This window comes from Conger conger, chromosome 6 (genome assembly GCF_963514075.1).
Source record: "Conger conger chromosome 6, fConCon1.1, whole genome shotgun sequence".
Taxonomy (NCBI): domain Eukaryota; kingdom Metazoa; phylum Chordata; class Actinopteri; order Anguilliformes; family Congridae; genus Conger; species Conger conger.
The window spans coordinates 56,896,219-56,922,441 of record NC_083765.1 but is presented as its reverse complement, the minus strand read 5'-3'; the positions used below and the strand labels follow the sequence as shown (position 1 = coordinate 56,922,441).

Sequence of the window (26,223 nt, the reverse complement as noted above, 5' to 3'; positions counted from 1 at the left end):
AAAATCTTTTCAAAATCAATATTACGTACTCTGAGCAATGATACGTTTATTTAAAGCCGAGTTCTCTGCCTTATTCTTTTTTAGAAGAAATAGACACCCCCCACTCTACAGCTAGCGGAAGGGTTTCCTAACAAAGCCAAGAACCTCACAATAGTGATGGTTGTTGTTGTCAGTAATCATACATATTATTGCTGGCACGTATCTGTTGTTATAAATATAAAATTGGATATCATGTAATACTAGCACAGAACCCTGTGTTCTATTTAAAGATCTGTATGTTAGCTAATATTCATAATTTGGAAGCAAATTGTCTTGACTGGATTAGTGTTAATAGCCTCATTTCCAGTGTATGATAATTCATCAAAGACAGTTAACTACATACTTCCTTGCTTATCTTTCAGCCCCAACCCCCATCTCGCTCTATCTCGCTCTCTTCTTCCTTCTCCAGGGAATTGTGGCCTTTTTGAGAAGAATGGGTATTGCAATCCAAATTTCTCCTGGGAATTGTGCCTGTAGGATCCTATTAATCATGCTGGGCTCAAGCCCAACCTGGCTAATTTGTGTACAATGTCATATTGTCTGTGTTGGACACCATGTAAGAATGAGAAGACACAGTGCTGACGTTGAAAACATTGACATTTATTTAGAGATTTTAGAAGTTATACATTATTTGATAAACTCTAATTTATGACATATTAATATAGGCAAAGATATTATACATAAATTGCATTTGTTTACATAAATACAAAATCTGAGGTAGGGCCTCAAGAATGAATGACATTTTAAAATAAATAATACTTTCACATATTATATTTTTTCTCTTCTAGCACAAGATTCAAAATGTCATAATTTTATATTTGTACTCTATTTGTATGGCAATCCAATAGATGTCACGGTCTGACGGAGGTACATATCTATATCCATAGGCAGCAGTACCCCACATAGAACACACCAAAATATATGACATTACGCAAGTAATTAGGAATTTAACCTATACAGTGATAGGTCCACAATAAAGTGCCAAAAAGACACAACATACACTAGATAAGATATTTAATATATATATTGTATACATATGTGTGTATATTATATATATATATATATATATATATATATACTATATATATATATATATATATATATATATATATATACACTGTATATATGGCAGATTTTAGATTGCTCTGTATCTATAATTTGAAATACATATAATATTCTGCAATTATAAGACATCTATAAGGCCAATGGTTACCTGAACATGTATTGTAACATATTGGCTCATATCAATGAACACTAATGGAAAATAACTGGCAGTATCTCAGTCTCCCAAATACACATGCTTTTATTTCTTTTAATTTTATCTTTTTTTTTATTTTATTTTATTTTCTTATCTCAGAACCGTTCATAAAGCTCTCCCTCTTTGGTTATCTACTGCCTAAAGTTGACTTGTAGGCATAAAATAATGTTCGTTTTTCAGTAAATTTACATACAAGGAAAAACAATAACTTTCCCCACATGCCAGTATTCTGAGGAGGTGACATGGAACTCTACATCAATGAGGACATAGCAGATGCATGCAAAGCAGAAAGTTAGTTAGGAGGAGGACAAGCATACATATACCTTCGAAGGCCCTAACAGGATCACAAAAAAACACAGAAACATGAATAACGACAAGCTTGCTACCTTGTTTTACAATAATTTGATAATGCCTTTGGATCTGAAAACCAATCCCTTGTGACTTACAACTTTCAGAGGGAAAAAGAAAGAATGTAACTCTGATTTCAGTTAGAGACACAGTTTCTCACAGGCGCTAGTGTATTCCCGCCTGTACTTGCTTGACTGATGCAGTTTTTTTATTTCTGGGAAAAAGCCAAAGTGTTTGTTGAGATTTTGGCTGAAGAGAGGGAGTATAGCTGTGTTTTCTACTGATGTAGCTCTGGTCAAAACAGTCAGAGAGAAACAGCAGGAGTAACCACAGGGCACACAGAAATTAATTTAGGGATAGTAAATAATTGTGAATGAAATTCATTTCTATTGCAATCTGTCTGTGTCTGTCACAGAATTTAACATTTTTCAGGATAGATCTGTGTAAATATATGCGTGTTTGCATGTCTGCATGTGCATGTGTGTGTGCATCTGCACATTTTTCACAATCGTCAGAATTTTGCTATGGCTTTTGTCAGTGAAATATGAGTGAAAATATGTAAATTTACAAGGTATATCTTATTGCACAAAGAGAAATCATTGACATGAAATTCTTCACAACATTAAAACACTTCACTACACACAATACATAACATGGATTTTCTTTTCTGTTTCCTTTCTTTGTCTTTCTACCTGTGTTTTAAACCATTAGCAAATTATCATACTGCACCTTAGCACTTTATTTCACCATAAGTATAATTTCTTTATATGGTGGTGATATGCTGGCATAGTCTCTTTTGTCATCAGGTTCAGACAGGATTTTTTCCCTTGACAGCACAGTTCATTCGCCAACCAGCACCTTGATCTGTGTAAAGCCTTGAAATCAAATAATGCCCACTTCCATTAGGAAGGTAAGGACACAATTTACTGATCCACAGGCAAGTTACTTTCATCCAGGTGGAGAATATGCTTATTAAGGTAACAGGTTGATACAGTAGTGATACAGTGGATTTTACGATTGCTTTGACGACTGTACATTTTTCATGGTCTGAACTCTGCAAAGTCCCCCTTTAGGCAAAATCACTTGGAAAACACATTTGCAATGCCTGATTATAGTTAAATTAGGCACAAGGTCTTAATCTTAATTTCAAAAGCTGAACAAATCAAATTAAACTATTTGTCAAACAATGCCAATTATGTCCAGGAAGCCTTTAATCCCTTCAGATAGTCTCAAAGCGACATGGCAAGAAATATAAAAACCACCACCTTTTTCATTTTCTGGATGCTAACGTGTATGTAGCATCAACACAATGTGGCTGATGAAGTCAAGTTTACCTGAGACCCTGACGCATGAAAACAGACAGACAGGCAGACAGACCACTGTCCCCAGAGCTCCACAACAGGTTTCCCATAAAAGCACAGGTCCAAAGTTGTTTTTTTCTAAAACTATACTCACCCTCTCTCGCCACTGTTCATAATACTCATTGGGACACAACAACACTAGCGTTCACAACATGGACACAAAGACCACCATTTTAAAAATATTCCATTTGTACAAGATACAACAACACAGTCATACACATTCTCTCTTAATATTTAAGTCTACTGAAACTAGATATATGACCAGGGAGATGATCCACAAGTGCCATAAAGAGACCACAACATATACATTTTAGCAGTAAATAGTCAATATACAGTAGTTTTATGCACATTCTACATGGCCACTGAGTACTGTAATTTTAATAGAAGTTGTGAAGTACTAGTGCAATTCCACACTGACTTTTGTTTGTCCTTACAGTATGATAAGATGAAAAGTATACTGATATACAGTATGAAAGATAGAAGATGGAGCAACACAGTTGTGCTCTAAACTACACATGTGCTTCACTTTGTGTAAGTGTAAGCGAGAATATGTATTAGATTTTATATATAGAGGAAGAGCTAGGGAATATCTAATCAACTCTTGAGCCAAGAGAGAACAGTAGGCCTAGACTCTAACAACACAGAACTACAGAAGAGTAAGATTTTTTTTTTTCTATTTAGAACAAGTGAACAGCCAGCATTATGCAAAACCATATTTAGAGGATACTCAGGATATAGAAGTTGGCACAAATGACAAATTTCTAACAATATATTTGTGATAACATTAGAATTGGTAAAGAGGTTAAATACATACAGTGGGGGGAAAATATATATCATATATAATGGCACACATGATCCGTAAAGTCCGACTGCTGGCGTAAAGATGATGAAAATATGCCAGTTTATGGGACCAATATTGCCATTTCGTAGCAGAAGTATAAATGTAAGAGATGCTATGACCAGTAATTGGGTCTTGATAAATGCTAATGTATTATTGTCCATGAATTTATTTTCATGGGTCACAGATGCTTGCATTCTGTGCCTGTGTCATCTGTTTTATTATCATTAATGCACAGGAATCCAAGGAAAACACATCTGTCAGGAGAAGCCCGGTATGGCCCAGTATTCCCTAAGTGACAAATTGCTTTACACAATGATTTTAATTCTGGAGCAACCTCCTTCGAACGGGCTTCTGCATTCATTAATTGGTGTGTCTATGAGTCTGTGAGGGGGAAAAATACTGCATTCACGGGGGGGGGGGGAAGGGAAAGGTTCCACCTGGGTCACTTACTCCATTCAGGGACCTGTAAGAGGGAACAGGGAAGTGTGGGCGAAGGGGGAATGAAAGAGGGAGGACGGAGGAGTGAGGAGACGTGCCTTATTTCCACCCATAACCCCCTGCAGCTGTTACTGGTACTGGGATCCCAGCTCGAAATCCTTGGGTGGCAGCTTGAGTCCCAGAGAGTTTGTCCCCAGGGGGTCTATCATGTTCCTGTAGCGTTCCCCGCGGTGTTTCAGCAGGAACGGGCCCCAGTCAGGCTGCGGGGAGCACACCAGCTTCAAGCGCTGCGGAGGAAGAGAGCCAGTTACCCAGAATACAGCACCGCAGAGCCTCGTAGGCATAGACAGACCTGCTGAAAAAACATCTCAAACTAGGTTTTCAAACACCTGGCAGCTGGTTGACCAGTTCAGACCAGCTCCCAGCTTGACGTGGTTTAACTGGTTGACCACTTCAGACCAGCTCCCAGCTTGGCATGGTTTGACAAGCTCAAGCTATGTTTTGAAATGACTAGGCAGACAAGCCACCAGCACTAGCTGGTGGCTTGACCAGCTCATACCCAGCTAGACCAGCTTTATGACCAGGTTAGCCTTGCTGGTTGACCAGCTTATACCAAGCTAGACCAGCTTAGGACCAGTTTGACCAGCTCCATTTTCTAGCTTTCAATATTTTACAGCAAGGAGGGCAGGAGTATTGATTAGATACAAGAACCGTGGCCAAAGTTGGGGATTGTGTATCCATTTCATGAGTTCATTGCACACCTGCATAATTTGGACCTTCATTTTGCACTGAATCTGATTTAGAATCTGATTTTGTTGCTTGACCAGTCAACAGTGAGCCTCGCCTCATACACCAGAGCTGCACAATCCAGCCCCACAGCATATTGTTCCGTGTTTGGCACCGCCGTCTCGTATTCTGTGCGTTCAGCAAGGCATACAGTAGATCCGTTTAGGGACACTGGAAGTATTGCATTCTATTCAGTTCCACATTGGATACACTCTAACATGTGCAATAATGTATGAGGCTCTGGATACAGACATATTCGCGGCAGATAAATATTGCAGCGTAACCATTATGACACATCCAACAGGCAGGTCTCCATTTTACACGTCCACTTTGGGGGAACACAGAATGTGTCATTTTTCCATCATTGCCTTTGTTGCTCATCCTCCACACAAAAACAAAGGGCCTCCACCGGCATATAAAGCAGCAGATTCTAGCACAAAGGAAGGGGTGGAAGGGAGGGGGGCTACATTTTCTCAGAGAGGCAAACGATGTGTGTGTAGCTGAGATAGATTTTCAACAAATCAGTCCTCAAGAAGGAGAAATCCTTAAATGCAAGAACCTATGATGTGCTTTTAGGATAATTAAAAGCAATGGTCTTTGTAGGGCAGTTTCATTGATCAAGCGATTTTATTTGCTCTTGCTTGCGCCATTACAGCGACATAAGATGTGTCTCGTCTCTATGGACTGAGAAGAGGCTATTTAATATAGCACTGCAAAGACCCTGCACACTCTGATATAGCATAAAGGGCACTTCAGTCAATCCTTCAGGAAGAGTGTCCTTTCTTTAATAGTGCCTCGAAGAATGGCACTAGCAGTTCACACAGTGAAGTCCCATCACTGTGGTAAATCAGAGCATTTAACTCAGGCTGCTGGACTCACTGAGTAATAGACAAATTAATGCTGAACCCAGACCTTCTTCCTCTGCGGTTTAATGAGAGGGATCAGGGTATTGACTAAGGCCTGAGTTTTTTTGTTTTTTTTCTGGCAGCGGCCATTTTGTCTTCTGTGTCCTTACCTCGATGAAGGAGCCGGGCGCCAGGTGCATTTTGATGACAAACATGATGGGAATCCAGATGACTGAACAGATGACCATTAGCCAGCCCATAACCATAGACCAGGTGGGGTAAGTATAATCCTCATAGGTCATCACTTTCCACTGGTACAAGCTCAAGCCCAGGATGAACTGCATTGAGAAGACAAGGAAATGGCTCTCAATGCTAAAATTCACAAATTCAATGCTGATGTCATGAGCACAGAGAGTATTTCTAGCACAATGGTGCATGAATGCGGCTTGCATGATTGACTGGAACATGTACTTCACTGTCCTTATTTAGGAATCATAGTTACCATTGTTCTACCCTCCAGGTGTAAATATTTCCCAGTTGCAAAGTACGAAATATTGAACAAAGGAGATGGAAAATAAAAGCAAGTATAGTATGTGAGTCATGTTCACAGAAGTAAAGGTGGGCACTATTTGGGTTGCTTGAATTTGATGCCATTATAAAGTGAAAAAGGTGACATTTTGATAACATGACATCTGACAGAGTAGGCAATGTTGAACGCACCGTGAGAATGGTAGGAGTTACAAAAGCCCAGCAGACTCTCCAGAATCTGTTTGGCTGGAATCCAATCATCATTTCAATGTCTTCACAGAATCTCTGCAAGCCTTAAATAGAAAAGAAAAATCATCAGTTGTCAGTTCTCACTACATTTAGAAACACATTGGTACTCAACAAAAAAGTGACCTAGTTTTACTTAAACCAAAGTCAGGCGGGAGGCAAATAGGCCTTCTAAACTGTGACTATCCCACCGGGAGAGAGAGTGACAGGATCAATGGGACAGAGGAACCCATGTTTTTATTCTCCCAAACAATCTATTTTTTTCATTTTGATTCTCCTCCTAAAACTAGGTATCTGAATTGAGAATTATTTACAAAGAGCCTCAAATGGAATTCGAAGGCAACCCGCGCTCCCTTGCTGATAACCACAAGAGAGAGGCTGCAGAGGGTGACCAACAAGGAACTAGGGCCATCTAGTGGTGGACAAAGGGTAGTACTCTAACTCCCACAAGGACTAGGACAGGGATGGGCGACCCCAGTCCTGGAGGGCCGGTGTGTATGCAGGACTTTGTTCCACCCGTTGCTCAATCAGCTACTTAATCATATACACCATGACTGTTTCACTCTTAAATTAGACCACAATAAAATGCTACAAGACAAGAACCTTTATCAGCTGCTGTTTGTATCACGGAATGTGGCTAAAAATGACAGATCATGTCAATGATTGGGCTAGTTAAATAATTAAGCGCAGATTAAAACAGATACAGTCCTTCCCTGGATAAGGCAGATGCACAAACATTACATCATTTTGCCAGAATAGCGTTTTTTAAAGACAATTCTTAGCTTACCGTAGATGTAGGACACACCCACCAGCTCAAAAATGGCGATGATGACAAGAGAGTAGGAGGCTGCGTACGTATCCACCAACTGCAGCATGTACATCCCACTCTGAAAAATAACACCATAACACCATAACCATAACATATAACATACAGCAATACAGACTGCCACTCTGAAAGATAACACAGGTACCATAACATACAGCAATACAGACTGCCACTCTGAAAAATAACACAGGTACCATAACATACAGCAATACAGACTGCCACTCTGAAAAATAACACTGGTACCATAACATACAGCAATACAGACGGCTACTCTGAAAAATAACACAGGTACCATAACATACAGCAATACAGACTGCCACTCTGAAAAATAACACTGGTACCATAACATACAGCAATACAGACTGCTACTCTGAAAAATAACACAGGTACCATAAGATAAAGCAATACATGATATCTGCAATCCAGGCATCTAGCGATGAAATGTAGTTATTCCTCTAGGGATTTCCCTGTACTCTCAGAAAAAAGGGTATTAAAAAGTGCCTATGAAGATACAGACAGTTGTCACTGGGGTGGTACCCTATGTAGGTACATAGAATTGTACTCCTAGCCAGCAATACATACTTCATTTGTACCTTTACTACTTACTTATTTGTACCCAAATAGAACATTATTGTGCTTTAAAGGTATATTTGCAGTAAAAAATGTATCCCTCCTATGTACCAGTGTATTTTAAATGGTCCTCTACATATGAATCCAAGTTAGATAAGTGGTGAATGTATTATGCTCTGTACTCAGTATCTATAGGACGCTGTAAGTGGTGTTGTAATGATTCTAATTGATGACAGCAGGCATTTCAGCAGTTTTAATGATTCCCCTTTGACCCGTTTGACTTTGAGTTGGGGCACGTCTCACTACTCATTACTCCAGCTCCATCTGACTGCGACAGGCAGCGGGAAGGGAGGCGTCAAAGCCGGGCTTGTCAGGGCACTCCAGTCATCAAACTAATGCCTTAATTATCTTCAGCAGTGTCTCCCTGTCATTCTCAGCTTTCAGCATTTTTCAGCGGCGCTGCGATTAGGCTACGTGTGATCACGCCGAGGCTGCTCGCCTGGCCAGAAGAGCCCTGACGTTAGCATTAGGCTAGGCTCACCTCGGTGATCATCGGGAAGCCCAGGACGAAGAAACTGGCGCAGCACGCCAAGGTGAAGAAGGGTTTGTGCTTGCGCAGGTATTTGGGGAACTCGTCCGACACGGACGTCACGATGGTCTCGATGGTAGCGAACTGGGAAATGAAGGTAACGGAGAAGAGGATGGGGAAGGGGGGGAGGGGTGTTGACAAAGGATTAACAGTCACAAATAATACATTTACATAGAATCTTACATTAACATTATACTAATCTGCAGTAACAACAATTTATTCTGCTTAAGTCGCAGAACAAATTTATTTTCAAAACAATCCATTCTGAGTTTAATTCATTTCCACCGAACCAGGAGCCAGGATCATCAGGCAATTAAGCCTCTCTCTAATTAAAGTGCGCCTGATTGCAGAGTTGTTTTCCCATAAGGGAAGGAGGGCACTAAATCCAGCCTGTAACCCCCACAGCACAGCAGTCAAACGGGTCGAGGGAGAAGCCTTATTTGTAGGGAGCAGCACGAGCCAGAGCACTCAAGCGTTCTTAACGTCCGACACCCTGGCTGTTAATCCAATGTGGCCTTTGATCTTCCATGTAGAATCTATCTGGCCATTTGCATCTTTGTTTTGCTGATATTATTTTGAATCTAAGCTTGTTTAGTACTAGAGCTCACTTACAATTCAGCAGAGTGCGAACAAGCTTGCACTTCCTTTCGATGCTCATAGGCAGGGCAGGCTGTAGCCTGGTGGCTAAGGCACATGACTGGGACCCGGGAGATTGGTGGCTCAAGCCCGGATGTAGCCACGATAAGAGCCACACAGCTGTACAGCCCTTGAGCAAGGAGCCTGGCTGATTGCTTAGTCTAATCAACTGCAAATCTGTTGGATAAAAGTGTCAGCTAAACAACAATTTATCTATTATGATATTAGCTGCCACTTCACTACAAGCCTAAAGCCTGCAGCCACTTAAAGGGCACAGACTGTGACGTTCTCATCGACCAATCAAAGTTGCTGCTGACGAGGTGGGGAATGCCTCACTGATAGAAACCCTCCCTCTCTGGATGATGCTGTAGATAATTGGGTATTGCAGTCAGCTGATTTCAGTGTAGGAATTATGCATATGAATAACAGGCCGCTATGCACCCTCCCAAAATTACAGTGGATGCTCAGATACTTAAAAATATTTATTTCAGACAACAAATTGATCATTAAAATACAGGAAGTGTGGGTTGCCCTCCTGTTCAATTAATTAAAACAACAGTAGTAGATCATATTAAGCTTAATACCTAGATGTTAGAAAATGGTAGATTTGTGTGCTCATTAAACTTTTGTGTGTTCAATAGACTTTGCTTGGTAAAGTGATGCAGCAACCAAAAGAATACATACAGTACATGCAGTGAAGTGAGGGCATTATTCGTCTTTGCAAGAAGAGTCATTCATCATCGATGGAAAACAGATGCCACAATAGAGCAATGGCTCTGGGTGTATTGAAGGATTTATGTGGAATCAAAATAAAGACTGAATCTGAAACCAACTACGATTCATTGGGACTTATTCTTTTGTTTTCATTTTTTCAATAAAGCTGGTGGAGCAGTTTTAAACTGCGTTTGAGGTTGTCTCTCTGTCTGAGAGTGGCTGGGACGGATACTGGAGGGGGAATGGGCTTTAGAGGTATATGAAAAATTACAATACTACCCCCAGTTCCAGTTGAACCATTTCTGGGGAGAACATATTGGTGTTGTGAACTGTTTATTGCTATACTCGTCTGTCATTATATATATATTGGCTATGAATAGAATCTCACCTAAATCTTAATACTCATAGTTTTGTCATTCCTAAATGCCTTCCATTATACATTGCACCTCCCATAAGTAGCAATTAAACAGGTTATCTAACTGTTTGCCTACAACCCACCTCTTTGTATGTTTAATTGATCTTTAATAGCTCATCAACATTAATGTGTTAACAGTAATGGATAATTTCAAAGAATTTCAGAGAACCAGACTTCACTCAGAGTGAAGGTTTTGTTAAAGAAATGTGTACTGATTCATTCTTTTCAGGTACACCCACATCTTCTCCTTGTTCGGTGACATGGATTTCTGATTATTTAAATGATCTTTCAACAGGAATTATAGCAAGGCATTTTCTTTCCAAAATGGGAATGGTAAGAAAATGCTACCATTCATTGCACCACATACTGTATGCTTGCATAAGATACCTAACCAGTGGGAGCAATTTATTTTAGATGATACACAACATATGCTGATATGATGGTAATAGCTATTCTTAGGGTTCATCTCAGGATAATTGAAAGACTGAATACCATCCGTTCCTCCAAACAGCATAGAGTGTGTTAGAAGGGTGAGTTACACACAGGTCTTAATTAGTTTTTTGCTTACTATTGTTTTGCATATACGTAAGCCAACCAAAATCATCATTGGCATTTTGGTCTTCCCTTCAAAATAATTTCTGTGGCCAGTAATTTGTGTGTAGAAACCATTCCTTTTTTCCTGTTGTATAGACCCTATGAAATGGTGTTGTCAATGGGATAGAGCTAATTTATAGATCCCTCCCCCAGTTGTGGTTGTAAACATGCAATACACTACTTTCTGTTTCCCGTATGACTCGGCTCCATTGGATGGGTGTATCTGCCCTGGGAAAACATGATACTCTTTTTCCACAATAGGAAATGTGTCACTACAAAATCAATAAATTGTACATATTATCATTTGTTAGCCCTACTATAGGTCAAGAATCACCAAATCCAGCCCCAGTTTTTTTTTCTCCCCGGGAATTAGTGCTACTGATTGGCCAGACTGTCGTCACCTGACTCCCAGGTAAAGGGTGGGTGGAAAATCATCTGATCTCAGAGTGAGTTGCTGATCCCTGCTATAGATTGACAGAGCTTTATTATATTTACTTCCCCTTTAATTCCCCTACCCTGTACGACATCCCATTTGCAGTACTATTCTGATTTCATTAGAAGTGAGGCATGTCTCGGTGTTGGAGAACATGGTATTGCAATAAAATCAGGAGGGAAACACGTTCCTCTGAGCTTTCAGAAAAATATATTACCTCCTTGATTATTTGCAAAAGCAAATTACATGCAGCATATTACAAAGATGAAATAGTGGGAAGTGAATTATTCTGTGGCTAAAACCTTGTGATGTTTACTGTGCAAATATACTGTACAGTGTCTAATGCTTGCTATAAAGCTACGGTATGGGCATGGAGCAGCACCAGAGTTGAACTCTGTAGAAGCCAAAAAATCCCCTAAAATGATTATTGGTCTTGACCTGTTTTCAATCATTTTCCTTGATCAGCAAGTTGGCCAATGACCTGAATAACCCATTGGCAGGTAAACACACAATGTCTTTTTCTTTAAATGTCATGTTATGGAGATTAAGCAATACGTTCAGTTATGGAGATTAAGCAATACGTTCAATTCCGAAAAATATGTTTTATTCACTACTTCGTCGCACAATGAAATTAAATTAATTGGGATGGTGTATTTACATCATACGGGAAAGAAGATAAACTACTATGTTTCAATAAAATCTATCTAACCTGAGCTTCGAGATTAAGTTTAAATTTCAATTGTGCATATTGTAATATTATTTTTGGGTATGAGTGTAGCACAGAGGAGCTAGCTAGGCCCTACGCATATCCACAATTTAAAAGAACTTGATGTAAATGTACAAAATTAAATGTGCAAATAAAGAGTTTAATTTCATATTTTACCTCACTGGCTACACCTGATGTTATCGGATTCTTGGTGATCTCATCATATTATCAAACAGGGAAAATGATTTTAAAGAGTGGAGACCCGTAATGTGTTTATGTTTTCAGCCGCTGAGCTGTAGACAGTAGTAAACGTGGTTACCATGGTATCCAGGCCCAGGGTGAGCAGCATGAGGAAGAAGATGATGGCCCAGAAGGGGGAGAGCGGCAGTCTGGTCAGCGCTTCAGGGTACACCACGAACGCTATGCCTGGACCTAAGAGAACGGGCAGGAAAGACAAGCGGTCCAGTCGTATCGCTGACTTCAAGAGAGGTACAGTACGTTCTGTGTACAGTGGAAGGCCACGAAAGGCTGCTCCAGAAAGGGCAAAAAAAGTGTATTATATATAGCTACTGTAGATGGAAAAGTCCTATCCCTGAGAATGTCATTTATACTCCTGAGACCCAGGAGAAGAAAAGCTATAGTATTTTACTTTTATTGACATAATACCACATAAGTGCTTTGGATGACAAACAAAAAATATTTATATTCAAAATATATATTTCATTTGATTTAATTGAATGTCTCATATATTAAAATAAATACTGTATAGAGCTCAGGAAAGCCAAACTCGAATGTCCTCATTTGAGGACACAATATATTTATTGAATCTTTTTTAATGTATTTAAAAATATTCAAAAATAAAATCCAATATGAAGCTTTTTTCTTAGCTGTGTGCACTATATTTTCTGCTGACCTATGCCAGGCTGGCGCATGCTGATGTCATGCAGTGTAGTAATATCAGTGCAGTGTTGCAGGACTGTTGCTCCAGTGTTGTAAATTATTTTTCTTACCTTCGTCAGCCACCTTCTCGATGGGCACCTTCAGCTCGTGAGCCATGAATCCGATCACAGAGAAGATGACAAAGCCAGCAAAGATGCTGGTGGCACTGTTTGTGCATGTCACTATCACCGTGTCTCTATAAGGCAGGAGGCATTATCCATAAGATGAAGGTAACAGCACCTGATGTCTCTTTCAAGCCTAATTTGCGTGCCTGGGTTTAACCTTTCCATGGGCTATCTTGTCTCTTTACCAGGGGTGTTCAGCCTTTTCTTGAGGGCCAAACTGCGTGCAGTTAGCCTAGCATTTATCCTAAGACGCCTGGATTCCACTTGGATATACTACCTTCAGAGGCTGTGCTGTGAATGAACACATTCTACTGTGCAAGACTTACAGGACATAGGTGATATTTTACAGCACATCATGATTGGTGTGAACTCATTTCTCACATTCTGTCTAAAACATTTCATTACAATGTACTGTATCTGCAAGTAACAAAAATTGAGAGCCTGGATAATGCAGAAGTGAACCCACAGGAGCTTTATTGATATGTATGGCAGCAATCTATATGTATCACTTGACAAAAACATTCCTTACAATGTTATGATACTGTTATTACATGAATTGTACTAATATGGAGGGTATTATCTGTTTCAGTGGGAATTGGCCTGGATTGACATGGTAAACTTGATCTGCTCAAAATAATTTTTTGTTATCTTCAGATTAAATTGTCTTGCTGCATCTTGACTTGGAGTGTGTATTATTGTAATTGAAAATAATGTGGAATATAAAATTTCCTTACTATTATGATAACTACTTTAGACTAGTAAGTTTGGTTTGCTGAGCACTCGAAATATTAAATTCACTTAAAGCAATTATGCGACAGCGTTGCAGGTCTTCAGGAACTAGAGACTCTATTGCCCTCTAGTGGAAAATAAAATTAATACACTGCTGGAAAAAGCAGTTCTTTAATCAGAGCTAAATCTCGGTCAGGTTGAGAAGCATTTCATCTTTCAGCCTTTTAGGATTTTAGGGAAATTATGAATGGACAAACTTTACACTTGTCCCTGTTGCACATTGAATATGGACTAATACTCCAAAAGTGCAGATGACAATTAGTCATGAATGTTCTTGTGTGGGTAATACTTCACAATAAATGAACATAAGCAGATGGTATCAAGTCTGAATCAGTGGAACAAAATTAGTTCTGTTGTCTGAGGCCCTTTGTGGGCACAGGTGTTGTGTATACAATGCTAGCACAATGAATGTGAGATGCTGTAGTTGGTAAAATTGTGTGTTGCTCTAGCCATTGTTTTTTTGCTTGCGATTCATCAGTTTGGAGTAGTGTTTGTAACTTCTGTGTCATGTAAATTATAGTATTTTGGTTTCAGGTTGCTTGCATAAATTTCTTATGCTTTGTACCCTATTGCCACTTGCGAGAAGCCTACTCCAACAGGAATACATTTTAGATTACATGATAAACTGTGAATTATTCATGCAATCAGAATCAACCCACACATGCTGCACAGCAACATCTTAACTCAGCCCTGATGGAGTGCATTTTAATTCAATAGAGAATATGGCACTCATTTTTGTATCTGAAATAAACTGATAATACTCTTCATGGGATTGAATTAACACATTCTACTGTGCAAGACTTACAGGACATAGGTGACATTTTACAGCACATCATGATTGGTGTGAACTAATTTCTCACATCTACATTCTGTCTAAAAATTTTCTTAGCAATGTACTGTATCTGCATGTAACAAAAATCGAGAGCCTTAGGGCTGGATAATACAGAAGTGAAAACACTGTTTAAGCAATTAACCAAAGAAAAAGTCAAACAGAATGCATGACAAATGTGTCAGTGGTATAATGAGTCTGCATGATATATTAGTTATATCGTACATAATTTGGAAATTTTCAAATTTTCTTCAAAATGGGATGAAATATTATTCTATGTGGACCTAAAGGGAGCACACAGTATGAGAGATGTGCAATACTTTCCTTAAGCATTACATTCATTCAGCTTCTCAGCCTTATTAGAGTAAATTACAGTGACTGTTGAGAGAATTTTTAGGAATCTTTCTCCTGAAGTCCTGTAAGTTTAGATTCTTATTTAAGAGTCCCAAGAGTACAGCACTGTATTTAATAGCTTGTATTTCCCCTGTACAGATACGATATGCATTACAACATCCACATAAATGAGGGGTCTCCAACACCAGTCCCCAAGGGTTGCACTCTCCGTTTTTTCCTTTCAAAAAGCAGCACATTTTGGCCTTGGGAAGGTGTGCAGATTGTATAGCCAATCATTGACTTACATTAAATGAATACACCAACATTTTTGTAAATATCCGGAAGGCTACTGACTGCTATAGGTTTCAAGTCTTTATGCTAAGCTAACATGTCATGCTAACATGAAAACCGAGCCAGTGAATGCACAAAAATAAAAATGAAAACGAACATCTTGTCTCAGTCTGGGTAAGTCGGAAAAAAGGTATATTTCCCAAAATGTTGGTGTATACCTTTAAGCATTTAACTATCAGAATCACTCCAGAATTTGAGTTTGCGATCCCTGACATAAATCCGTATTCAATGGATATGGCTGTATGGGTATTTATGTGCATTCATTATTATAATAATTCTATGGTAGAGGAGTCTGTAAATATTGAACAAGCAATGCTTCCCTGCATGTATATCTGTCCATTCGGCAGAAAAAGCATACCCATTGGACAGCCTAATATATTTTGACCCATCTACGTAAAAGCTGACGCCACTCCCTTACCTGTAACAGTTATTGTGAAACTTGTTGTAGGAAGACAGAGTGATGAGTCCACCCCAGGCTGCAGACAGGGAGAAGAAAATTTGAGTAGCAGCATCCTTCCACACCTAGCAACAAAACACAAGTTTGGAGGTTACAGAGGGAGACAGCAGGGGGCGCCACAGCATTGAGAGCCTGCATGATGCTTAGCTTTGCAACAAAATGGGGTGGTGACAAAACAGAAGACAAAATGTATTATTAAACAGGAGGACCATGCAGAAACAGAGAGTGTCTTTTAGTTACGATAAATAACTGTGCTTCATCACAAATTTAGCTTAATTTTTTATGACAGTACCATAGTGCTTTCAAAATAAGCCATGTTGACAATGTAAAATCAGAACTGTGTGTCACTTAATATACAGTACATAGGTGTGCAGTTGAATATGATATAGTACACTCACTGAGCTATTTATTAGGGAGAACTGTACACCAACTTGTTAATGGAAATATTTAATCAGCCAATTATGTGACAGCAACTAAATGCACAAAAAACATATAGATGTGGTGGATAGGTTCAGCTGTTGTTCAGAACAAATGTGATCAAAAGAAGAAATGTGATCTAAGTGACTTTGATCTGATTGTTGGTGCAAGACAGGGTGGTTTGAGTATCTCAGAAACTGCTGATCTCCTGGGATTTTCATGCACAACCATCTCTAGAGTTTGCAGAGAATGGTGCGAAGAGAAAAAAACATCCAGTTAGCAGTGGTTCTGCGGGCAGAAACATGTTGTAAATGAGAGAAAACCAGATAACCTGACTGATGTCAGAGGAGAAGGGCCAGATTGGTTGAAGCTGACAGGAAGGTGGCAGTAACGCAAATAACCACACATTACAACCATAGTATGCAGAAGAGCATCTCTGAACACACAACGCATCAAACCTCTAAGTCAATAGGCTACAGCAGCAGGAGGCTTAATATGTATAAAAAATAAGTCTAATAAATACCTAATAAAGTGCTCACTGAGTGTATATGTGCAGTACTACATCAATACGCTTTAGAGGAGGTTCATTGGGCTCCCCCACCACCCCAGTCCAGTTCTACAGTTTTGGATGCCATCTCATGTTTTACAATTTTAGCAATGTCATGCCTGGTACTATGTTCAGTAATGCTTTATTTTACAGTCTGTTAATTACCTAGTACTTACGGGGTAAATACCAGGTACTTATTAGATTTCAGATGTAAGTACTATGAAATGGACAGTAAAATGTATTTACATAGTATTTACATATGGTATTTACTGACTTTGCTTCATAGTACTTACCACTGTTACCTAATAATTATACAAGCGGCTCCAGTACTAGGTAATTAGCAGGCTGTAAAATTAAGTGTTACCCATGTTCCCCCGCAGAGAGAAATATGCTGTGTATGGTAATTATGAGTTACCTTTGCATCATTGAGTTTCTCCCACTTTGGTGTTATAAAGTAGAGTATTCCAGAACCAGCCCCAGGCAGGGTGACTCCCCTGATCAGGAGAATGATCAGCACTACGTAGGGGAAAGTGGCTGTGAAGTACACCACCTAGGAAAAGAGCAAAGACAGGGAGATAGTTTGGCACTGGCAGCGCAAGTGTGTTACTGTAAATTTGCCAAGACAGATTTTGTTTGTTCTTATCAGATTATTCAACAGGGTCCTATGTGGTCACTTCTAGTACTTGGAACTATACTGCCTTCTATCGTTTTCAGCACACTTGTCCCTAGTTATGGTCATGCACTTTGCTGTACATCACTCTGGATAAGAATGTCTGCCTGTAATATAATGTCATGTAATGTAATGTAAGTATAATTGTACAAACTACCAATTATTTCACATGGAAAGTACCCTAAAGAGAAATGTAGCACATGAAACTACAATTACTAAAACATGTAGTTAACTATAAGTCAAAAAGACAAATAAAAATTAACCACTACAACCACTACACATCTGAATGTAGTTGAACTGTAAACTGTATCAGCAAACTGTCATTAAGCATGTAGCTGAACATGTGGCTAAACTACTCCTCAACACTGCTCACTGGCTGTATTTGTTGATTAGCGGCACGAGCATGCGAATGCTCCCCACAAACTGCAGTTTCATTAAGAATCCAGTAGAGGGAAACCTTTGACAGGAATTCTGATAATTCCAGAAAACCGGTTTCACTGGGGCTCTCTAGTGGCCATATGAAGTCTTGATGACGAGCGCTCGAGCAGAGTTAACAGCGACGATGACATAATGTCGTATTATTAGGATTGAATGCCTGCCTTACCTTTCCCGATGACTTGATTCCTTTTGCCAGAGATGCATAGACAATTACCCAGGCCAAAAAAAGACAGAGGGCCAAAGGCCAGCGGATGTCGCCCGGGTACTCGATCCCTTTAGAAATGTGCAGCACATTGTACCTGCCAATAAAATGTATTTCAGACAGCACTGCAGACTGGACATAGAATGATGCCCACAGTATTCACCGAAACAAAAACACTAATCTGCATCCACTTACTTGAAATACTCTTCACTGGGGCTGACATAGGTTTTGTTTTCCGATGTAAGATTGGCCAGTTTGCTTAGATTCCCAACCGCATTTGCCGTCAAACAGAAGGTTGTGTTCTTAACTGAAGTTATATTCCTGTCCCGTAGTATACAAGAGTCTGTCACAAGAGGGGGAAACGTGTATCAATGAGAATTCAATTTCAGGAACTTGTGATGTCACGAACTTGTATAGCAAATGTGTTTTTCCACACCCAATTTCTACATCCTAATTTGGAATGTCAAACTTAGTATGGCCTGTTGCATGGTCGAAACATTCTTTGTATCATACTTTCCACTCTGCAGAGAAAACTGAGCTGAACCGACATTTCATCAGATGAGTAGGCTACACAGTGGCTGCAGACATACGACTGCCGTATATACACTTGTGATAATGATCATTATCTCACATTTGTTTCATATTGCATCTGTATATCATAAAGGCAGTGAAAGAAACTACAATCGTGTTATCATAGCATGATGATGTGGACTGAACTAACCACTGTACTTTTCTGCAAGGCCACAAGATGGCACTTCTACACATAAGCTTATTGTGAAGCTCAGCAGCTGTATACAGTAAATGTGTCAAGCAAGCATTTTTAGGGACACAGCAGCCTGCGTTAGAAAAAAATAAAGGAAAAAAATATTCCAAGAAGGCATTATCATTCCAACGTTTTTTCAGCAAAAAGATATCTAGGTATTTTAGATTTACCTATTGTAAGATACAATAAAAACTTGTTTTAAACCTGTTTTTAAATGAAAAGATATAATGATTAATTGTTAATAACGCAACGCATTATACATATGTACACCCAAAAACAAAAAACAGCAGCAAACTGTTATTCGACGTGGAAATTCAGGTTCCGAATGCTTCAATGTCGAACCATACTTCTGAGGTTAAATTCCATATATCTGTATCTCTCATATGTTAAATATAGTAAATGTCGAAATAATTTACTACGACTGTGCTAAATTGTTTTCCATGTATCCAATACAACAGATGAATGCTATAATTGATTAACCATTGAGTCTCCTTTCGCCACAGAGCTGGCCGGCGCATTGCGCATGAATAGGCTACTGTAAAGTTGTCCACTGGCGCTAGGCATTTTTAATTGTCTTACCTAAAAGAAGCATATCTTTGTCCTTACAGTCCAGGGTGTTCCACGTATTCTTACAGTTAGCCCATGGGAGTGAGCCCTTCAACGAAGCGAACAGGTAGTACAATGTCCAGCACATAATAATATTATAGTATATGGCTATTAAGACAGATATAATCAACATGGCAATCCCGCAACCTAAAATAAATAAATGAGACGAAATATATAAATTATTCTTATGTAGGAAAGAAGTTGGTTATAATCAGCACATTTGTAGATTTCGCAATGTGAAAGAACTATAGCTTTTGTACACATATTGTAAAATATTTTAGTTTGATTTGGATTTCCTCAATTTTCACAGGAATTCCAAATGTATCGGTTTGAAATATTTTTCATATCCTGACACTACTGCATAATATATAAATATAACTATATAGCGACTGAATAAACGTCATTTACCTTGCAAGGCCGGGATAGCTTTCCATACAGATACTGGGCCCTGGCTGGCGAACTGGCCCAGAGAAACTTCCAGTAAAAATATAGGAATTCCAGCGAGGCACAACATTATCAGGTATGGTATCAAAAAAGCACCTATACAAAGAATGTAATGTTAAAGCATGGTCTGATACTACCTAATGTAAAAATATGACAATATAGATGTATTAACAAATCTTACATATTATTTACATATTGCGTAATAGATATTCACTCAATATATTCACTCAATATTCACTCATCTAACGTTTAAGAAGAATTACACGGGGGAGAGGATGGGCAGAAATGCTCAACTACTGTACAATCAGCAATACAGTTTAAATCGTTTCCATAAAATAATTATATACATTGCACAATTACACATACATATATAAATACTAATAATAATGATTCATAAAATGTTTAGTAGTTGTATTAGAATTAGTAGTAGTATGGATAGTAGTGGTAGTAATTACTATAATACCCATAATAAGAACAATTATTATTGTTATTATTATTATTATTAGTAGTAGTAGTAGTAGTAGTAGTAGTAATAGTAGTAGTATGGTTGTTGTTATTAATTGTGCTTCTTGTTGTTATTAATTACTAGTAGAAGTAATTGTACAGTGAAAGCACCTACAGCAAAACACTAGTAGTATTTGTGGCACACCATCGCTTTGGGATATAGCATATATCCACTTTGTAAAATGGAGACTGCTAATCAAGAACATTATTTGCAGTACAAGTCAAAGATTAAAACCTGCACGCGAGCACGAATGAGACAATTCTTTGAACTTTTAAATCATTTAAATAAGTATCGTCAAACCAATAACACGTATATCAATGACAGGCATAATGAAGATTTGGATCTTTGGGTCTCTTTAATATCACGGCCGGGGGGCTTTGTATGAATGAATACTTGGTCGTAAAAAATCTATATTATAGTTATCTTCGTAGTTACCAACGCACTCTAATGATTTTAAATTTGTGGTCATACATGGGTTTAGCACAGCAGTCTTTTTTCTTACCTCCTCCATTTTGGAAGGCGAGGTATGGAAATCTCCACACATTACCCAAACCGACAGCATACCCAACCATGGAGAGAATGAAATCCATTTTATTTGACCAATTCCCCCTAGCTTTGTTCTCATCTCCTTGGCCGTCATCGTCATCCTAAAGAAAACATTTATTTAAACATAAAATGTCTTCTGCCTTACCTATAAATCCTTGGTACTTGCCAATTTTTTGCGTCTACAATAGATCAAAATGACAAGCAAGTAGCCTAATTGTAAGTCTTGAAATTAATAACATGTTAAAAGTGCCTGTTTTCGTTATACGATCAGCATGCCACCACTACAGGCCCGGGTACTTGTTTGCAAGGTTATGGGCTAGGAAGTGGATTTTTCGTGTTAAATCTCCTGTGCCACCAAAGACATTGCGCCATGTCTACCAATGGAAAAAAAAAGCTAACCCGAAAAATCTATTAATTTAGCGAGATGTGTCCCGGGGGGGTTTTGAACAATAGCCATAATCCGCATCCTTATGTAATACATTATTCCGCAGTGCCTCAAGTAGCAGTAACCAGTCCCTAGAGAGCAGATGGGCTACAGTACTTGGATGGAAGACTGAACAGTATTGCGTATAACATACTCTCTGGAAAGGTATACTAGCATCTGAAATATATGTATTCGTTACATGTACATAAACGACATGTATTGTACATTACAATAAACATTACGACTGTTTTCGTGATATGCCCTGCCACGATATATCTTCAAACAGCGTTTGGCTTTTCTTGAACAAATACTTAAGCAAATAAGGAAACGTTATGGGCATAATTAATTTGGTTTACAATACTTGTTAATTGTTCAAGAGAAAAAAATACACTTTTTTATAATTGCCTGTTCAGCTGTTCGCCTGCAGCGTGGGAATAATTTGATTAAACAAAAAAACATTTAAAGAGACTGTAAGCAGCAACCGCTTAATTTCACTGCATTCTAAATCGCTCGCGGCCCCAGAACTTATTGCAATTTCCTTTGTTTAAATGATTTAAATAGCTTGCGTCACAACAATGGTAATATTGGCAGCAACTACATTCTCGTCTTGTCGGTTCCATAACTGATCATGTTGGGTGGACCTAATTGCAATAATGCGGATACCTGTGCAGTCATTTTCAGAGAGAAAGTTAAATACTGTGTTATAACACCTTAGAAAAAAGTAGCGTAATTAAAACACCTCCCGCCTCGCCACCATATCCCTTTATTCAAGAGTCTATAAGACGGCAGCCCATCATGTATTTAAACATTCATTGGAACCCATTTTAAACCACTTACCTCGATCGCTGTGCCAGGCAAGACAGAAGTGTTACCATCTGTTCCGAGTATAACTGTGGTCTGGCTCACGGAAGTCCAGTTGCCCGTGGCGTTGTTTTGTTCCACTGCGCTCCTTGTGGCACTTTGATTAGACAACCCGTCTGTGCAGTGAGAAGACATTAATGTGCCATGAACAGTTGTAGAACCATCCGTTCGAGGCAGCGCACTTCCGGCGGAATCCTTGCGGAGGGCAGAGTTAATGGGAACCGGCACTGGGGCCGCGTTTTTAAACGTCCCATACGCTTTGCTGACCTCTGCCTCCCCCTGCTTATTTTCCACAGGACAAAAAGTTTTCCTCTCGTTGTCTGGAATCGGTTGCGGTGCAGGCTGCTTGTCAGAAGGTAGGTGTTGGACATTCTCCGGATTGTTTGCTGTAACTCCAACGGTTCCTTCGTGCAGAGGTGACGGGTTAAAACCGGCTGGATTGTTGACTGGCTGCTTGGCCATATCCTTCTGCTCGGAAAAATCCTATAAAATCAGATCTAACGATTAGCCTCATTACCACAGACAGACATCTAAATGACAAAATAAGTATACACACTACAATGACGACTTTGCTATTCATCGATGTGCACAGTGCAATCTATTTTATTCAACAACATACTCACACTATGCTTACACTATAACAACAGAAAAGGCAGAATTAAATGTGAAGTAATCAGCCACCGTTAATGTATAACCATAAACACACAACAGAGGAAGCAAGAAGCCCTTAAACATAAATGTACATTTATGAAATTGGTTTCCTCACATTTGAAAAGACCTCTCTTGCATATATGCCCCGCTTCTTTGCCTTTCAGCTCACGATGTCGGGTTCTAGCTCTCACATTACAAAAAGATTCTTTAATTTTACGCCCCATTTCCCCCCTGTCATTCAGCACAGCACTTCCACTGAGTTTATGGGCAATAGACAAGCTGCTGAGCCCGCTGTAGCCCTGCGTTCACCGACAAGCAGTCTTGCAGACTCTGCAGGGCTGAGCATATCCAAGCAAAACACATTATTTTTCCGGGTTAGGGAGGGGGGGAAATCTAAAATATGTTAAACATGTAAGCATAACGTAATTCGTTTCAGGTAATACAATAAATAAATGGAAAATACATATTATTAACATTAACACTATTCGTTATAAAAATAAACTGAATAGAAAAAAGACTGGAAGAATTCTCTGCGTAGGTTGCTCCCGGATAAACAAAATAAAAATAAAATATATTCCGTTTGAAGCACTCGCGTGAATTGCAGAATAAACGTAAAATAATAACAATCGACATATTAAGTTTCGGATGTGCAGTTTTACAAAGTTTCCAGACGGGAAAAAACACATGCGTGTCTAAATGAAAGATGGAAAAGACAGCAGCAGTAGCGCGAGAGAGTTTCAGGACCATGGACAACGCTCAATATTCATCAGGAGAAAAAAAAAAATGCGTGTTCCAAAAGGTATTTCAGTATATGGCGAAAATACTCGAATATCAAGTTTCTTTATTTGGCATTCCGGCAGAACACATAAAAAAAAACTGCAGAAAATGTAAGTTGACAAAGTACTTACCATGCCTATTGCAGCACAGATGAGTGGAAGCCGGAACGCAGCAGTAAAGACTGCAGACGGAATGAATTTAGCTGCGGTAAGAGCAATGCTTTCTATACCTCTGTGGGAAAGATGGGGTTTGCGTCAATGCATAGCAAGGTGCCCTTCGCCTGACATTTTCTTGATAATAAGAGTTTGATAAATTATTAGCCCTGGATTCAGATTTTTAAAGGGACAACAAGCTCAAGCTCCGGTTTGCTGTCACTCATTGTGGTTGAGCCTGCGTGTTTGGACTGACTCATTTGGAGCTGATTAAAAACTGGTCTCTGGGGGAAATATATAGATGTTCGCCGCCCGTTGGATATCATGCGCAAGTACATTAATATGCATGGTTCAATCTTACAACCATTGCGACTTTTGATGTCAGAGGAAGAAAGTTCTACGAGTGCGAAGCAATTCTAACAGATTCGTATATTATTTGATAGCTTCTTTCCTTATTGTTATTCACATTATTAAGACCGTTGTTTTCTGATGTGATTACCCTTCCTCCAAATATCCAAATATTCACTTATTTTTAAGGCAAGCTTATATGCAGAATATATGTTTGTAGCCTATATAATTTGCAATATGCTACTTTTCAGTGTTTCTGTGTCGTTTTAAATATTATCGCATGTGTTAACTATTATTTAAAAATATATATATTTATAATATATAAAGTATATGCATAGGCCATATTCTAAGGCTTTTGGACAGTTATGGTGCATATTTGCAACTACAGTGTAACAATTATTTTTTGTTTTTTTTCCGCACAGACATTTTTCAAACGTAGCTACATGGAGAAGGGAGCATGTCAATCTCTATATACATTATTTGCAACAATATATTTCGTGATCCTGTGCACAATGGTTATCCAAATGCAAGCAAAGGACTTTATTATACGTGCTTTGCTCTGTGTCAGGTGTGGCGTGGATTGATCCAGTTTTCTTTTCGTAAAGGAGGAGTGAGATCAGTAGAAGCTGCCTATATGTTAACCTTTGACGCAAGCCAAAAAAGGCGTGACTTTCTATCTTTAGCAATAGTTAGCTAGTGCTGACACTGAAGACATACCGCACGCAGCATCGCCAGCCGGGTCCATTTAACCATCGCCGTACCTTCAAAAGGGATAAGATATCGGACAGCAACCTGGCCTTTTCGTTATGCCTCCCTTAAAAATGTTGTGTATTTTTTGTTAAGACATTTGTAGGATATGGCTATATCAGTTTACGTAGTGATTGTTTAAAAATGCCTGTTCAGACGGTCCACTAAAGCCATATAAACGTGTATGCATTAGGGGAGATTTGCCTTCAGCGCCAGGAGAGCACATCTGCTTAATATTAAGACCATATACAGAACCGTATTGCGGTTCCCTGATAATGTTTGATAATCACTTGAAATGAACGCACCAGCAGAATTGGCCATAAATCTGAGCGCGGCACTGATAAGCCTTTCCGCAGTTAATTAACTGGCCACTCCAGCCTTAATTACTTTGTCAACGAAGAATAATTGTAATTGATTTCTGCTACTCTCACCGTTGCCCCTTTATCGTTTTCTCGAAAATGGGGAAAGTGTGTCCGAGAGGGCAGGTTACTTCATCTTTTCAGATCGTGACCTGCAATTGTGAGTATATCCTAAACATGTATTCATTTATAATATATAAATACTACATAAAATAATTACAATTTAGATTTATATAAATCGCAATGCTGTATATTTCCAACAAATGCCAAATGTTCTCAAGGAGTTTAGAAACCTTGTAACGTGTTCATCAAATTAATTTCGTATTGTGTATAAAGGGCCGGCAATCATACCTACATTAGTAGCCTATAATACCAATTTACAAAAGTACTAAGATCATTGAACTGTCAAACCTGAACGGAACAGATATCCCACCTTGTCCATAATAGTTATAGTGATCTCCAATAATTACGCAATGCCAGTGCAATTCATTTACTACTTCCCCCATTTGTGACATAAGCGTGATAAAATGTCCCACTGAAAATAAATGAATAAATAAAAATAATGAGGTCAACACAGATCCACCAATAGAATTTTAACTGAAACTGCGTTAGGCTTAGTTCATTTTGAGATGCTCTCATTCGAAAAAGTGCCCCTTAAAAGTAGAAAACTCGAAATACGCGCATTTAAGTTGACTCACCCAAATGTGGAAAAAAAGCTTTGATTAGTGAAATATAATTAATAAAATACATAATAATATAACCAAGGTAAA

At 38.8% G+C, this 26,223-nt stretch overlaps 1 protein-coding gene across 1 annotated transcript; it reads right to left on the bottom strand.

The window, feature by feature from the left end:
• Window positions 1–1,160: 1,160 nt before the first annotated feature.
• Window positions 1,161–24,021, bottom strand: LOC133130409 (sodium- and chloride-dependent glycine transporter 2-like). The gene is made up of 16 exons (XM_061244987.1): window positions 23,979–24,021; window positions 22,396–22,902; window positions 21,091–21,235; window positions 20,048–20,179; window positions 19,613–19,786; window positions 18,466–18,613; window positions 18,235–18,367; window positions 17,376–17,510; window positions 15,958–16,061; window positions 13,184–13,308; window positions 12,493–12,605; window positions 8,628–8,759; window positions 7,478–7,577; window positions 6,637–6,737; window positions 6,087–6,254; window positions 1,161–4,572 (listed from the first exon to the last, which is right to left on the bottom strand). Exons 1-16 carry the CDS (start codon window positions 23,979–23,981, stop codon window positions 4,414–4,416), a joined length of 2,379 nt encoding a protein of 792 aa, XP_061100971.1. The 5' UTR covers window positions 23,982–24,021; the 3' UTR covers window positions 1,161–4,413.
• Between the last annotated feature and the right edge of the window lie 2,202 nt (window positions 24,022–26,223).

Coding starts and splice junctions, on each gene's coding strand:
- LOC133130409 (XM_061244987.1), bottom strand. Junction 7,578..8,627: donor GCTTCCCGATGATCACCGAG/GTGAGCCTAGCC, acceptor GTTATTTTTCAG/AGTGGGATGTACATGCTGCA. Junction 6,255..6,636: donor TAACTCCTACCATTCTCACG/GTGCGTTCAACA, acceptor TTCTCAATGCAG/TTCATCCTGGGCTTGAGCTT.